Below are 14248 nucleotides of genomic sequence, written 5' to 3' on the forward strand. Positions count from 1 at the left end.
CATTAAAGAGAGAGAGGAGGAAAAAATGTGGTATATAAAATATGGTGGATTTTACTCTCCTTCAGTCACTGGCATACTTTTGGCAGCCATGAGCTAAGATACACATCCTTGTGCCATTGTGCAAGGGTGTGCAAGGGTGTATGCAGTCTCTGAAGCATAGGTTTTGAAGTGGAAATGGTCCCTTCCAGTACATAAACTCCTCTATAAGGATTTTCCCACTATGTATGTGTACTTTACAAGGGACCACACGTGCAAAGTTGGAAAAATGAGGAGAAATAAAAACATTTCTCCTTATTATGCCCACCTCAAGGAGGAAAAAAATTTAGGCAGAAATCCCTGTCTACCAAGGTTTGTTAGATAGGGAATTGCATCAAAACCCATGAGTGGCAGCACGGGAAAGCACCTAACCACCGATGGAATGCCCCATTGACTCAAAGTAATGCAGAGCAGTGCATAGTGCAAATTTGTGTTATTTAGAGATACTATCCAAGGCAAATCCTGATTTGCACTGGATAGTAAATCCCCTAATACTTTTTGCTGGGTTTCTGTCACAAAAGGGATGCAAGTCCAGTACAAAGCATTTGTAAAGTTGGGGCTCAAACTCTTATAGTTATTCTGCTACATCTCTTGGGAGGTTTTACTCTCACAATATCTAAGAGGTCATCATAGGCTTGAGCTATGCTAACATTCTAAAAACCCTACTCATTACCAAGCACAATTCTTCCTGAGAGCCATGCTTCCCTCTACAGCAACTCCTGGAGGCTGAAGCATCTCAACAAACCACAATATATCCAACACAAATCTCAGAAATAAAACAAGAACATAAACTTTGCAGTACCATGGTAATTACCATAGGCAAAGGCATTTTATTCTTCAAGTGCACATGCTTTGCACCGCATTAGACAGTGCATAAGGCACTGATAAAAGCAGAAATCTCACAACGTGAAGCAACAACGTGCACACAAGTGTTGTGGTGCACATGTTGTCCCAGAGGGGTTACAAAAATTTCGACCTGCAACAATACAGGTTGCAAGATATCAGCCTGCGCAATATCTTCACTGTGATCTTAAATAGGGGAATGTAGTATCGATATTCCAACTCTTCTACTTATCATATTGATATTGATCTAGTTAATATCTTCTAGTCAGTATTGTGGTAGTTAATGTTTAAAATCTGATATTTTTATATCACACTCAAACAGGTGATCCAGAACCCTGAGACCTTGAGTGCGCAGTTAGTACATGGTGTGATTTGCTTCAACAGCGTGCAAGGAATATTGCAAGATTTTATAGCGTTGAGGGATGAAAGAACGTGTGAATTCCCTCCGGTCTCAAGTGTGAAGCATCTTATTTCATGTAAGCTGGCACGGGAACACAATACTGCATATCTCATAAATACCAAAACTAAAACAGATAAATCAATTATGATGGAAATACTACACTTTCATGCAAAATTACTTGTAGAACGTTAGTTTGATGTGAATTGCTCCACCATTCGCAAGATCAATATTAAAAATTAATTTATAGTTACTTTTCCAAGAAGTTCACCCACCATGATGCTGAGCTTTCACGGATCGGATCAGCTTTCCCTAATGCCTGGCATCCTATGTGAATTTTAGGGAAAAATATCCTGATCCACAATTCCATCACTCACACACATGCTGTGGGCAGGGTGCAGTTCACTTTCAATGGCTGGTCATTTATTTTTATTGCTCTGCAGTCTCACCGTTATGCCAAGATAGCTAGCCAGGCCAGGGCTAATTTATCAGGGATGAACTAGCCCTTCACTATAGCAACATTTCTCTACCGCACTTGGGGCAGTGGCCTGTTTTTCCGACCTCAGTCCACAGCAGATGTCGTATTTACAAGTGTCTAAATTGGAAATACATGGAGAAATATATTTTGCATACGGAAAGCCCTACCATACAGAAGTATGAAATAATGAGATAGACCCTTGCAGTTGTTTGTATTAACCCACAACAGTTTATGCATGTTCTAGACTGTTGTGCAGAACCAATAAAGCAATTTGTAGTCCAGCTACAAAAAAGTTGGAAGATTATTTAAAAATAAACATTTGACCCAGGCACGGAACACGTTTCTGCTTCCAGAGTCCGCCAAGTTCCAGACAAAGGAGACCATACCAGTCCTCCAAATGTATAGTGCAGCTGCAGAGAGTCAGGAGTTCACGTTCTTGCCATGGGCATTTCTGAAGATAAAATACGACCCCTGGCTTGCACACAAATAGGAATAACGGGGAAAGACCAGCCCAAGAGGAGAAGAGCAAAACTGTAAGTGGAGGAATAGGGGATTGTGAGCCTTTTAATAGAAATGTAAAAGAGGATGCAAGAGAAAATGCACTTTTAGTAGACTAGTCACCATTCATGGAAAATTTAGCTAATACTCTGAAAGCCGGTTAGAAGTGTTTAGGTGGAAGAACTTGCTATATGTTCTTGTGGTGATGTGATTAAGAGGAGATTATAGTGCCTGCTAATACTAACATGTTCTCCTGCACAATATATGGCATTCAATTCTTTACATAGGAGTTAAGCTGCTGTCCATTGCCATTTCGAATGAATCGGCAATGCATATCAAAATTGTGTAATATCAGGACAAACAAAACAAATATGCGGGACCGATTATCATCAAATCATTACAAATTAAAAGTTCCTTTGACCTTTTGTCTCAGTTTTTGATTCTCTTCTTGTCCTTCCTGCTTAATATATTTATATCATTTTGTCTTTTTAAGACTAAGGGCCATATTACGAGTCTGGCGGTCAACAGACCGCCAGACTCGCGGTAGCGGTTGGACCGCCGCCGTTGTGGCAGGCCATCCCCGCCACATTACGAGGTTGTCGGGCAGACTCGCCAACCTACCGCTGTCCCCGCCAGGATCAATGATCCTGACAGGATGACGGTGGTGCAGGTTGCAATCAGCCAGGGCAGCACTGAAGTCATCGCCGCCCTGCTGATTACAACCTCGTTCTCCGCCAACCTTTTCATGACAGTGCGCATTTCAAGGGTGCTGGTGCCCCTTGCATGGGGCAGCATTGCCACCAGCTGTATTATGAGCTGGCGGCAATGCAGCTGCACCTTTCCCACTGGGCTGAACCAAGGTTCCCGCCCATCAGCCCAGTGGGAAAGTCGTAATAGGGCCGGTGGGTACACCGCCACCTCCCATAATAAGGCCCTAAATATGGTGTGATGTTTTGTCATACTATTTCCTCGCCAGCTATTTTCCCCTGGTACGATCTTATATGTCACATTTTGGTTATTTTGCCATTTTAGGCACACAGTGGCCAGTGGAATGCACAAGCACCTTCTTTGGCCACAAACCATCCCTGATCTTTTTAAGAGACTACTATCTTCTTTCACACACATTTTTTATTTTGTTAGCAGCAAGCTCACCTGACCTTGCATTTTATTAATATTATAAATTGGGATTTTTTCCCCTAAAAAGTTTATGACCAGTTCTGACAGCCAAACAAACTTAGGGCCTGATTATGAGTTTGGCGGTCTGACCAACCCAAACTTTAATACAGCATTAGGGAGGCAGTCATCAAGCTGGTGGGCTCCCCATAGTTGTATTACAATGTTTCTAATAGGCTGACAGCCAGAAACCATCATATTATGACATTTCCACCAGTCAGCCCAGTGGAAACAGTGCAAAAGCACTTGCCTCGGCTTCCTTAGGGAGCTGAAGCCAACGCCGTTGCACACAACACCCTCGGAATGTACACTGTCTGCATAGCAGACAGTGCGCATTCTGAGGGTGCTGACAGGGGGACCTCTGCACTGCCCACAACATGGTTCTGGGCAGTGCAGGGGCCCCCGCAAGTGGCCCAGCACTGCCTTTCAGCCAGCCTTTTCATGGCAGGGTCCCCTCCATAAAAAGGCTGTCGGAAAGGATTCATGATCAGCATGGCAGTGCCAAACTCGGCACCGCCGTGGCTGACCATGACTTTCACCACCCCAAACCCTTCTGGATCCCTGATCTTGACAGTGGTGGTGGTCTCCTAGTGGTCTAACTGCCAGGATCATAATCTTGCAGTCAGAATGCCATCGCAAATTTGGCATGTTTAGGACCACCAAACTAATAATCAGGCCCTTAATCGGGACTGTACAGTTTCACAGCACAACAATGTGTACAAGTTTCACCAATCCCTGAATACAAATTACATTTTTCAGCAAAATGTTCACAGTAGTAGCCAGTGCAAATTTCCCCAGTGCAGTAGATATCATACAAGGTGTGGGAAAATAATTATTTCAATACTCTCTTAGCAACATTATACTTAATGTTGGGGGGAGGAGGACACGGGGGGACTAGTGTCTCTTTATATCTTCTTTTGCCTTTCTTGGAGTAATAAATAATCAAGAAAATAGTTACAATAAAGACCACAAATATAAAAGCTATAAAAGCCACCAAGGATTTTCTTGTCTGGAAAAAGCGGCAATCGGGACACATGGTTGGCTCTGCAGGGCAGGATCTTTCAGGCTCTGCCAGACCTGGAAATCCATTTCTGTCAATGATTTTTCTGTAGTGCCTTAGTGAAGGCTTGGGTTCATACTGATTTGCCACATAGCTGTACAAGCCATATCGGGGATCCATTTTGTCGGTAAAAGAGTAGGCAAAATATCCACGGAGATTGACGTCATCAAGGTAGTAAGCTGAAAAAAGAGCAAGAACTAAAGTCAAAAAACAGAATCATTAACTGTACATGTATTACAAAATTAGTTAAGAACATGGGATATAAAGCTGTGAAACAGCTGAAAGCCTTTAAGTTAGTATCTGAAGTAAATACACACTTAGTTTTATGTATTCGAGTAAGAACCAACAAATAGAGACCTTGAAACCCCTACATTCAACTGACCATCTTTATACGTGACAAAAGGAGTTAGGTCTGGAACAATGAAGTCAGCGGGGGTTATTTAGAGTTTGGCAGATGTGTGGGACATCCCCTAAAAATAGGTTAATGTTCCGTATTTCCTTTTTAGAGTATAATCACATGTGAATACACTCATAATAGGGAGGGCATGACATCTGAGAGTATACAATGTAAATAGGGAGGAGGGGACAACTGAAAATGTTTGGTGGATGGCCCACATTTGCCAAACTCTAAATAACCCCATTGAGGCAAGAATGCAGGGAGAGGGTGTAGTGAATTAAGCAAGAATTAACATATATGATCCCGATATGCTTTTGCAGTAAACGTTTTATGTACAACAAACCCATTTCAACAACCCAATGTTGGACAAAGCAGTAAAGGCCTAAAGCTAATCTGGGTCTGAAGATATCAACATTCATGGTACATGAACTTGTGAAGAGCTACTTGATTCATAGAGAACAAAAAAACGAATCAGACCTGAAACCAGCAAAATCACATCATGTAGTCACACATGATACTTAACATCCAAGCCACTTCTACCTCTAAGTAGTCCTCCTAACCTGAGAATATCATGAGGGACGTCTGACAGAATGGGTTGGATGCTTTTCGAATTTGACCTCCAGGAGACAAGAGAGAGATCAACCCATCACTTATCTTCAATTGCACCATGTTGCTTTTTTGTTATTATTGTTAGAGTTAATAAGCAGTTGTAAAGTGTACAATCTGCCACTAGTAGGGCATTGCAGTGCCATTTGCTTGCATTGGGCTGTGAGATTCCTAAGGCTAGAGCTCCTTTTCTCAGAGCAAAAGTACATCATACATTAGTGAAAAGGGGAGTGATTGCAAATGGGGTGAACACCCTAAGGTCAGACCAGAAGAAACAGAATGAAAAAATGGTTTAAAAACATTCTACTCAAAGTACCTATTTTTGGAAGACAGTTGCCTGATCTACGGGAGAATAGTTCCAGGTTCAGAAGGTCAAGGCAAAGACAGAGGATCCATCCAACATTTGGATTGTCACACCACCTCAGTTTGATATGAGCTTCTAAGTTCTTGTAAAAATGTTGACTAAAATCATAGCCTTTATCTTCAAAATTCCAGCATTCACCAATGGCAAGTGCATCGTGAATCTCACCTACTGGAGTTCTGCTCAGATAAAACCCTTGTGTTTCTCCCATATGCATTTCATGTTCCAAAATTTGTTCTTGATGCAAAATTACACATTGGGCCTCATTACGAGTGTGGCAGTCTTCATACCGCCATACTCGCGGTGGCGGTCAGGACCGCTGCTGTTGTGGCGGTCCGGCAACATTAAAACCCTGGCAGTCAGACAGATAGGGTTCTGCCAGCACTGCCATGATCCATGATGCCGGCAGCCTGGCGGTGGGAGAGATCATAATCCACCAGGGCAGCACTGCATGCAACGCTTCCCTGCGAATAACGACCTTGTTCTCCACCAGCCTTTTCATGTGCAGGGGGAAAGTGGGGGCCATGTACTGCCCATGTACTTGGCATGGGCAGTGCAGGGGCCCACCTGGCCAGCACTGTTGCAATGTTCACTGTCTTCTTTGCAGAGAGTGAACACTGAGAGGGTGCTGGTGCACACTGCAGGCTACAGCATTGGCACCAACTCAATTTCGAACCGCAGACAATGCTGTAGCCTGTTTCCCACTAGGTCAGCGGGCGGAGACTTCATAGCGACCACCCTGGTGGGAGTTTGGCGGATGGGCTTTCCCATCCACCAAACTCTTAATGAGGCCCATTGTGTCCAGAACATCACCCACTTCAATCTGACCCACTCCACTTGCAGGTCCACCACTTGGGTGCCAAGATTTCTGTCACACTCAGACAATACTTATTGACTTTAGGTTATTTTCCATTTCCCATCGACTTTCAATGCATCAGATCTTTTCAAGTTCCTTTGGTGCCTACGTTCTGTGCACCTTGTTTGGTTCCTTTCATTTACTTAACATTTTTTTGATTTTATGTTTCTCATTTTACTTGGTTTAGAAGGTTAAGTGTTTATTTTTCTTATTTATTTAACCCCATCAGAGGATTGCCCTGCAGCCCAGACCAAGCTATAAGGTTTGACATTTGCTTTCCTGTGTGGATTCTTTATTTTAGCGCAATTAACTTGAGCCAAAGTCAACTTAGAGTGAATTTCCCCAAAGCAACCAATTAAGAAGTATGTTTTGTATTAACAATCAGTAATTGTTGTCATAGAATTTAACACCTATGATGCTGTAGACAACATACAAAATAAAAACTTTTCAAAATGAAGATCGATGTTCAACTAAATAGCAACCAGAGATATTGCCTCACCAATATTTTCGTGGTCAGCATATTGTGGCTACAAAAACATTGTTGGTCAATGTTAAGTATATAATTTTCAACTGTTTTACTATTACATGGAAGTTTGAAATATTGTTTACTTTAATATTAGTTTTTTTATTGTGGTGTTTTATTGTATTGCTTTATTTTTTAATATTATTATGTATGTTAATGTAAAATCAATAGTATTTAAAAAAAATGGTATTATTTATTTATATTTCCTTCGGTTGTTGGGTTTATTGGGGACTGGGAAGAAGTTGTTTTTCAAATAATTGTTTATTAATGTTTTAATTATTATTTCTTGACATTATATATTTATTAATGATGTAATAAATATTTTGTTCAGGTTTTTGGATGGGTTGATTTTTTAATAACTATATATTAAGTAATGTTACTTGATTACTTTGATTGTTTATTTTATATATACTAATTGCTATTTATTTATTTTGTTTACATTTTGTGTTTATCGCATTTTAAGTTCAGGTTGTGGGGTTTATTGGGGTGTTGGGTAGATAATTGTTTTCTTTTATATTCATTTATGTTATTTGAGTAAAGTGTTAATTGTTTAAAAATGTTGGGATTGCTTAAAATGTTATTTGTTTACATTTAATATACTTTGTGTAGATAGTTATTACATTTTGGGCTTAGTGAGTGGGTTCTAATGGAGGATAGGATATCTAGCTCTTTAAATAATTTGTTTTAAATAAATTAATTGATTGTTGTATTAATTATGTTAATTTGTAAACTAGAAAATAATTATTGTATTTAATAATTATTTTTAAATTAAAATATTAGCTTCTATCATAAATAATATTCTTTTTAATGGGCTGTGTGTTATTTTGTGGTTTGGACTGTGCTTTTAATTAATGGTATTTAAAATTATTTTAAACTTTATGTGAGTTACACTCCAAAAAAGAAAAAATGGTTTTGTGAAGAATTATATCCTGAAATACAGATTTAAAAAAAATATATTGTATGTTGTATTGGTCGGTTTGAGGTATCCTGATTATTTTAAGACATTTTGCATTAAATATTTTATTTTATTACCACATGAATTTATAAATACAGGTCAGTGTTTTAAAACAGTATATTCTAATGATTTTTATTTTTTTCAATATTTTTAAAGGAAAATTATAATAATTGGGTGTTTGTAAATATGACACCCTACCAATGGATGTACTTTCCTCATTGTTTATTAAATTGTTAGTTGGACAACCCCATGTATACACTTTCTCCTATATTTATTTCAGACTGCAGTTAGAATTGTAAATCTGTCCCACACTCCCCTGCATGCATACAAATTCCCCATTATTTGTTAGACTTGTGTTAGGGTACTAAGGGTCTTGAGACCGCCAAACTCATGGCCAGACTGCCATGAGACCGTCACCTCTGCCGGGATCAGCGATCCCAATGGGTTGTTGGCAGTCGAAGTCGTGGTCAGCCACGGCAGTGGCAAGTTTGGCACCACTTTGCTGATCATGACTTCCCTTTCCTCCAGCCTTTTCATGGAGGGGTCCCTGCCATGAAGAGGCTGGCGGAAAGGCAGTGCTGAGGGCCACAGGGGGCCCTCTGCACTGCCTACGACCACGTTGTGGGCAGTGCAGGGCCCACCCTGTCAGCACTCTCAGAATGAGCACTGTCTGCTATGCAGACAGTACACATTCCAAGTGTGCTGTGTGCAACGTTATTGGCTTCAGCTCCCTAAGCAAACTGTGGCTTTTGCCGCTGCACTGTTTCCACCAGGCTGACTCGTGGAATTGTTGTAATACAATGGTTTCTGCCAGTCATCCCAGTGGAAACATTGTAATACGGTGATGGTGAGGAAGCCATCTTGATGACCACCTCACCACTGTGTTGTTGGAGTTGTGGCTGTTCAACCGTCCAACACCTAATCGGGCCCTAAATCTCCAAACCTCACCAACGCATGTACTTTCCCCAATGTTTATTAGACTAGCAAATCTAAGCTTCGTCCCCGGCCCCCGTGTTTGCATTTACCTTAATGTTTAGATTGGAGTTAAAATAGTAAATCAGGTACCCACTAAAGTATGCACTTTTCCCAAAGTTCAATAAATTGGAGTCAGAATATTTGTCTCTGTAATGTATGTATTTTTCCCAGTTTTTGCTAGATTGGACTTAGAATAGTAACTCTGATTCTGCTCTCCCCCCCCCCAATTTTTTTTACTAATGTTTGTTGAGCTGTACTTAAAGTAGTGTATTTTATTAATTTCTACTTTTTAAATATTTTTTTGTCAGTAGAGTTCGGTTACTACTTTTAATTTCTTTTAATATTTTATGTACATTTTAGTGTCATTAATTTAAAACTGTATGAGTGTATCTTTCTTTTATTTTTCATATTGTGTTTTATTTTCTGAAAAATGTTTTAATGTGTTTCATGTGTTTTTGTCATTCATATGGTCTATTGATAGTAGCTTATTTAAAAAATATATATATTATTGGTTAAATAAAGAAACAGTTTATCTTTAATGTGTTCTAAAAAATAATATACAAGTATACATTTATGACTATATTAATTTAACATAAACTACTGTTTATATATTTAAGTCGTTAAATTATTGTTCATTTCTCATATTTTATATTTTTTTAATAAAAAATTATGTTTTTAAAATGTAAACTATACATATATCTATATGTGAGTATGTGTGTTTGTTTGTGTGTGTGTGTGTCAGTAAAGGCCCCTGAGAAATCAAAATAGTAGAACTTGTGAAGCCACCCAATGGATTGTAGCCAATTGATCAGCGATGTCACCATTTTCATAAAAAATGTAGCCACTTTAATATAATGCCCAGCAGGAAAAATTGACATGAATAATCCAGACAGATTTCCCTATTGGAAAAAGCAATAACAGCAAAAACAAATATTATTATTTCATTGCACACTGATGCTTTTTAGTATTGCAACCAAAATTGTACATCAAGAAAGCCCTACTTTGTAATATTTATGTTAGTTACTCAGATTAGGCATTATATTACATTGACTCAATGTTTTTATTAATTATGCTGCATTGCACTTTAATGCATTATATGATATGGTTTTTACCAACCCTTGTTTATTTTTACTATTCATGCACTTCTTTGTAAAATGGAGGCACCCATGATTAAGGCTATCAAGCTGAACTACTTTGGGTGGCTTTACATGTTCCACCACTTAATTTTGTTATTTAAAAAGAGTATAGCACAATCCATGAGTTCTCCTTTTTTGAAACTCAGCTTTGTTGACGCATGGTGTTACGTGTTCCTCACACCTCCTACCCATTGCTTATATATATATATATGCCAGTAGTATAGTTATAGTTTGGACTTCGTTTCCATTGGAAAAGCTTCTTTTGGCTTGGCTATATCGTTGCCACTATTTGAGGAATTTTCAAATTTTTATTTTAAAAAAGGTGTGCCCAAGGGTCTTGTGAATGGTAAGCTTTGGGGTGATCCATCTGGCTGGAGCTAAAAAAAAGGGGGGGGGGGCAATAAAAGTAAATTCCCTTTTAATTCCCATAGGTATTTTGAACATGACTACAGTCCGAACCTCTGAACAGAATTACACCAACCTTAGCAAAAAGGTAGCTCTTGGTCCGGAGATCACACTTTTTTATTTGGTGTAAAGCTGTTCAGTAGTTTTTAACATATTCAAGGAAATCCAAATATGTATATTTGGGCAGAGCCTAAGCACAGATCTCATGGTGAGATCTGATTGACTGTCAGCACTTCAACCAGAAAGTGATGGCAGCCATCCTGGGACCAATTTACATGATAGTACCCTCTTAAAATGCATTGAAGTGAATAGGAGTTTGTGAGGGACACAAAAAGGGTGATAACAGGTTTTAGTTACAATATGAACCATTTGTTGATGGTACCATACTAAGTTTAGGAATTGTGCCATGTTCTAAGGTCATTTTTCCCTACTGGGGTATCATGAATCATGTTTTAGAGAAAACTGTTTTCTCATGATTTTCCCATAGAGTTTATGGAAGGTGCTCCAGAAGCAAAAATGAGAGCATATTTTCCAGTAAATTCCCACTATCCTTCTCAGCCATATGAGTCTGACACTCTCAGTAAAACATGTACTTCCAACAGGAGCAGCCTGTCAGTTGATGATTTTCTTGTGTTCTACTGTTTGACAGTCCCAAACAAAAGTTAAAAATAAAAGAAAGGGGCCAGGGTACGAACACCCTGGCCCCTTAGCTCTGGTGGCAGGGTCCCAAGGAGACCCCTCCAGGGCTAAAAAGCATTTTTTTAAATTTTATGAGTCATGGTGGATCAGCAAATCCCCTCATAAAATCAAAAACAAAGCGCGGTCTCCCGCATGTCATTAGTCTAATGCCCCCAGGTGGGTCTAGTCTCGGGGGCTTTGAAAAAAAAAAGCAGTGGAGGCCTTTTGGCCCCTTCCCAATTCCCTTGGGACCGCCACCTATCCGGGGCTTATATTTTTCTATGTGGGGGGGCCTGTGGTCCCCCAGATGCCATGGGGACCGCCACCTCCCTAGGATTTTTATGTAATATGCGGGGGCTGTGGGACATTGTGCTAATGTTATGTGGTGGCCTGTGGCCCCCCTGCACCCTAGCAACCACTACCCCCGGGGCAAAATGACATTTATTTGTGGGGGGGCTGCGTGGCTGCCCCGGGGACCACCACCCCCATGGGCAACATTTTAGTTACAGCAGGAGGGCCGTGTGGCCCCCTCACACACCAGAGACCACCACCCCGGGGCAAAATGTATTTTATTTGCAGGGGCCACATGGCTCCCCGCTACCCCAGGGACCACCAACCCCTGGAGCAAATGTTCAAAAAAAGAAAAGGGGTCCCTATGGGACCCTGCACCCGGGACCACTAAGTACTTGTTAGAGGCGGGTCACGTGGCCACTCCACTGTATGCTATTCCACTCTACACTATTTCATTGTATGCTACTCCAATGTATGCTACTCCACTCTATATCACTCCATTGTATGCTATTTCACTCTACACCACTTCACTATTTGCCACTCCAGTCTAGGCCCCTTCACTGTGTGCCTCTCCCTTGTATGCTCTTCCACTGTACACCACTCCACTCTATGCCACTCCAGTGCATGTCACTCTACTCTATGCCACTTCACTCTATGCTATTCCACTGGACACCCCTCCACTCCACACCACTCCACTCTGTGCTATTCCACTGTATGTCGCTCCACTCTATGCTGCTCCACTGTACCCCATTCAACTATGTGGCATTTCTGGTGTGCCACTCTACGCTGCCCCACTCCACTCTATACTATTCCTTTGTATGCCACTGCACTGTATGCCACTCCATCCTATGCAATTCCACTCTGCCACTCCATTGTATGCCACTCCACTGCATGTCGCCCCACTGAATGCCACTCTATCATACGCTATTCCACTGTACACAACTCCATTCTACTCAAATTTACTGTATACCATTCCACTCTATTCCAGTCCACTCTACACTATTCCACTGTATGCAACTACACTCTGTGCCACTCTGCTGTATGCTATTCTACTCTACCCCACTCCACTATATGCTGCTCCAGTCTAGGCCACTCCACTGTATGGTACTCCACTCTACGCTATTCCACTGCACACAACTCCACTCCACGACACTCTACAGGATGTTATTCCACTGTATGCCACTCCACTCTACACTACTGCACTGTATGCTACTTCATTGTACACCACTCCACTCTATGCCGCTCCATGCCACTCCACTCTATGTCACTCCATTCTACGCCACACCACTCAATGACACTCCACTGTTTGCAACTCCAGTCTACGCCATTCCACTGTTCACCACTCCACACTACACCAATCTATTCCATACAATTCTACTGTTTGCAATTCCACTCTATGCCACTTTACCCTACTCCACAGTACATCACTCTACTTCACGCCACTCCAGTGTACCCTACTCCACTGTACTCTACTTCACTGTATGATATTCCACTGTATGCACACTTTGAACTATTCTGCTTTATGCCATTCCACTTTATGCTGTTCCACTGTATGTCACTCCACTCTATGCTACTCCACTCCATGCCATTCAACTGTATGCTATTACACTGTACCCCACTCCACTGTATGCCACTCCCGTCTAGGCCACTCCAGTCTGTGTCACTTTGATGTACCCTACTCCACTCTATGCGACTGCAGTGCATGCCACTCTACTCCACACCACTGCACTCCACTCTATGCTATTCCATTGGAACCCACTCCACTCTGTGCTATTTCAGTGTATGCCATTCCACTACGTGGTGTTCTAGTGTATGCCACTCACCTCTTCGCTATTCCTCTGTGTTCCACTGCACTCTAAGCTATTCCACTGTATGCAACTCCACTCTATGCCACTTCACTGTATGCTGTTCAGTGGAACTCCACTCCACTCTACACCACTCCAGTCTAGGTTAATCCACTGTATATCACTCCACTGTACATTAATCCACTCTGTTCTATTTCACCGTATGCCACTCCACTTTATGCCACTCTACTCTATGCTGTTGCACTGTATGTGGCTTCACTCTATGCCACTTCACGCTACACTGTTCAGCTATTTGCAACTCCACTATGCGCTACTCCATCCTACGCTACTCCAGTGTATGTAACTCCACTCTATGCCATCCTTCTCTATGTTTTTCCATTGGACACCACTCAACTCTATGCCACTCCACTCTATCACACTGTAAGTCACTCCATTCTACACTGTTCCACTGTACACCACTGCTCTATAATGTATTCTAGTGTATGGCACTTTACACAATGTCACTCCACTATTGTCACTGCTATTCCACTATATGCCACTGCAATCTACACAACTCCACTTTACACTATTCCATTAAAGCAACTCCACTGTAGGCTACTCCACACTATGGCCCATCGGTGAATGCCACTCCAGTCAATGCCACACCACTCTAAGCTCTTCCGTTGGACTGCACTCCACTCTAAGCAACTCCAATCTATACCACTCCAGTGTACACCATGACACCTAGGCCACAACACTCTACACTCTGCCACTCTATTTCACAATAGTCTACAAT

At 41.2% G+C, this 14248-nt stretch overlaps 1 protein-coding gene across 1 annotated transcript in view; it reads right to left on the reverse strand.

Moving 5' to 3' along the window:
- Positions 1 to 831: 831 nt before the first annotated feature.
- KL (klotho) overlaps positions 832 to 14248 on the reverse strand; it is a 308577-nt gene continuing 295160 nt past the window's right edge. Inside the window, exon 5 of the mRNA XM_069205555.1 lies at positions 832 to 4664. Coding sequence (XP_069061656.1) covers positions 4258 to 4664 — 407 coding nt within the window. The 3' untranslated portion in view covers positions 832 to 4257. The remainder of the gene's footprint in view (positions 4665 to 14248) is intronic.

The sequence above is a fragment of the Pleurodeles waltl genome, chromosome 8 (genome assembly GCF_031143425.1).
Source record: "Pleurodeles waltl isolate 20211129_DDA chromosome 8, aPleWal1.hap1.20221129, whole genome shotgun sequence".
In the NCBI taxonomy this organism is placed as follows: Eukaryota; Metazoa; Chordata; class Amphibia; order Caudata; family Salamandridae; genus Pleurodeles; species Pleurodeles waltl.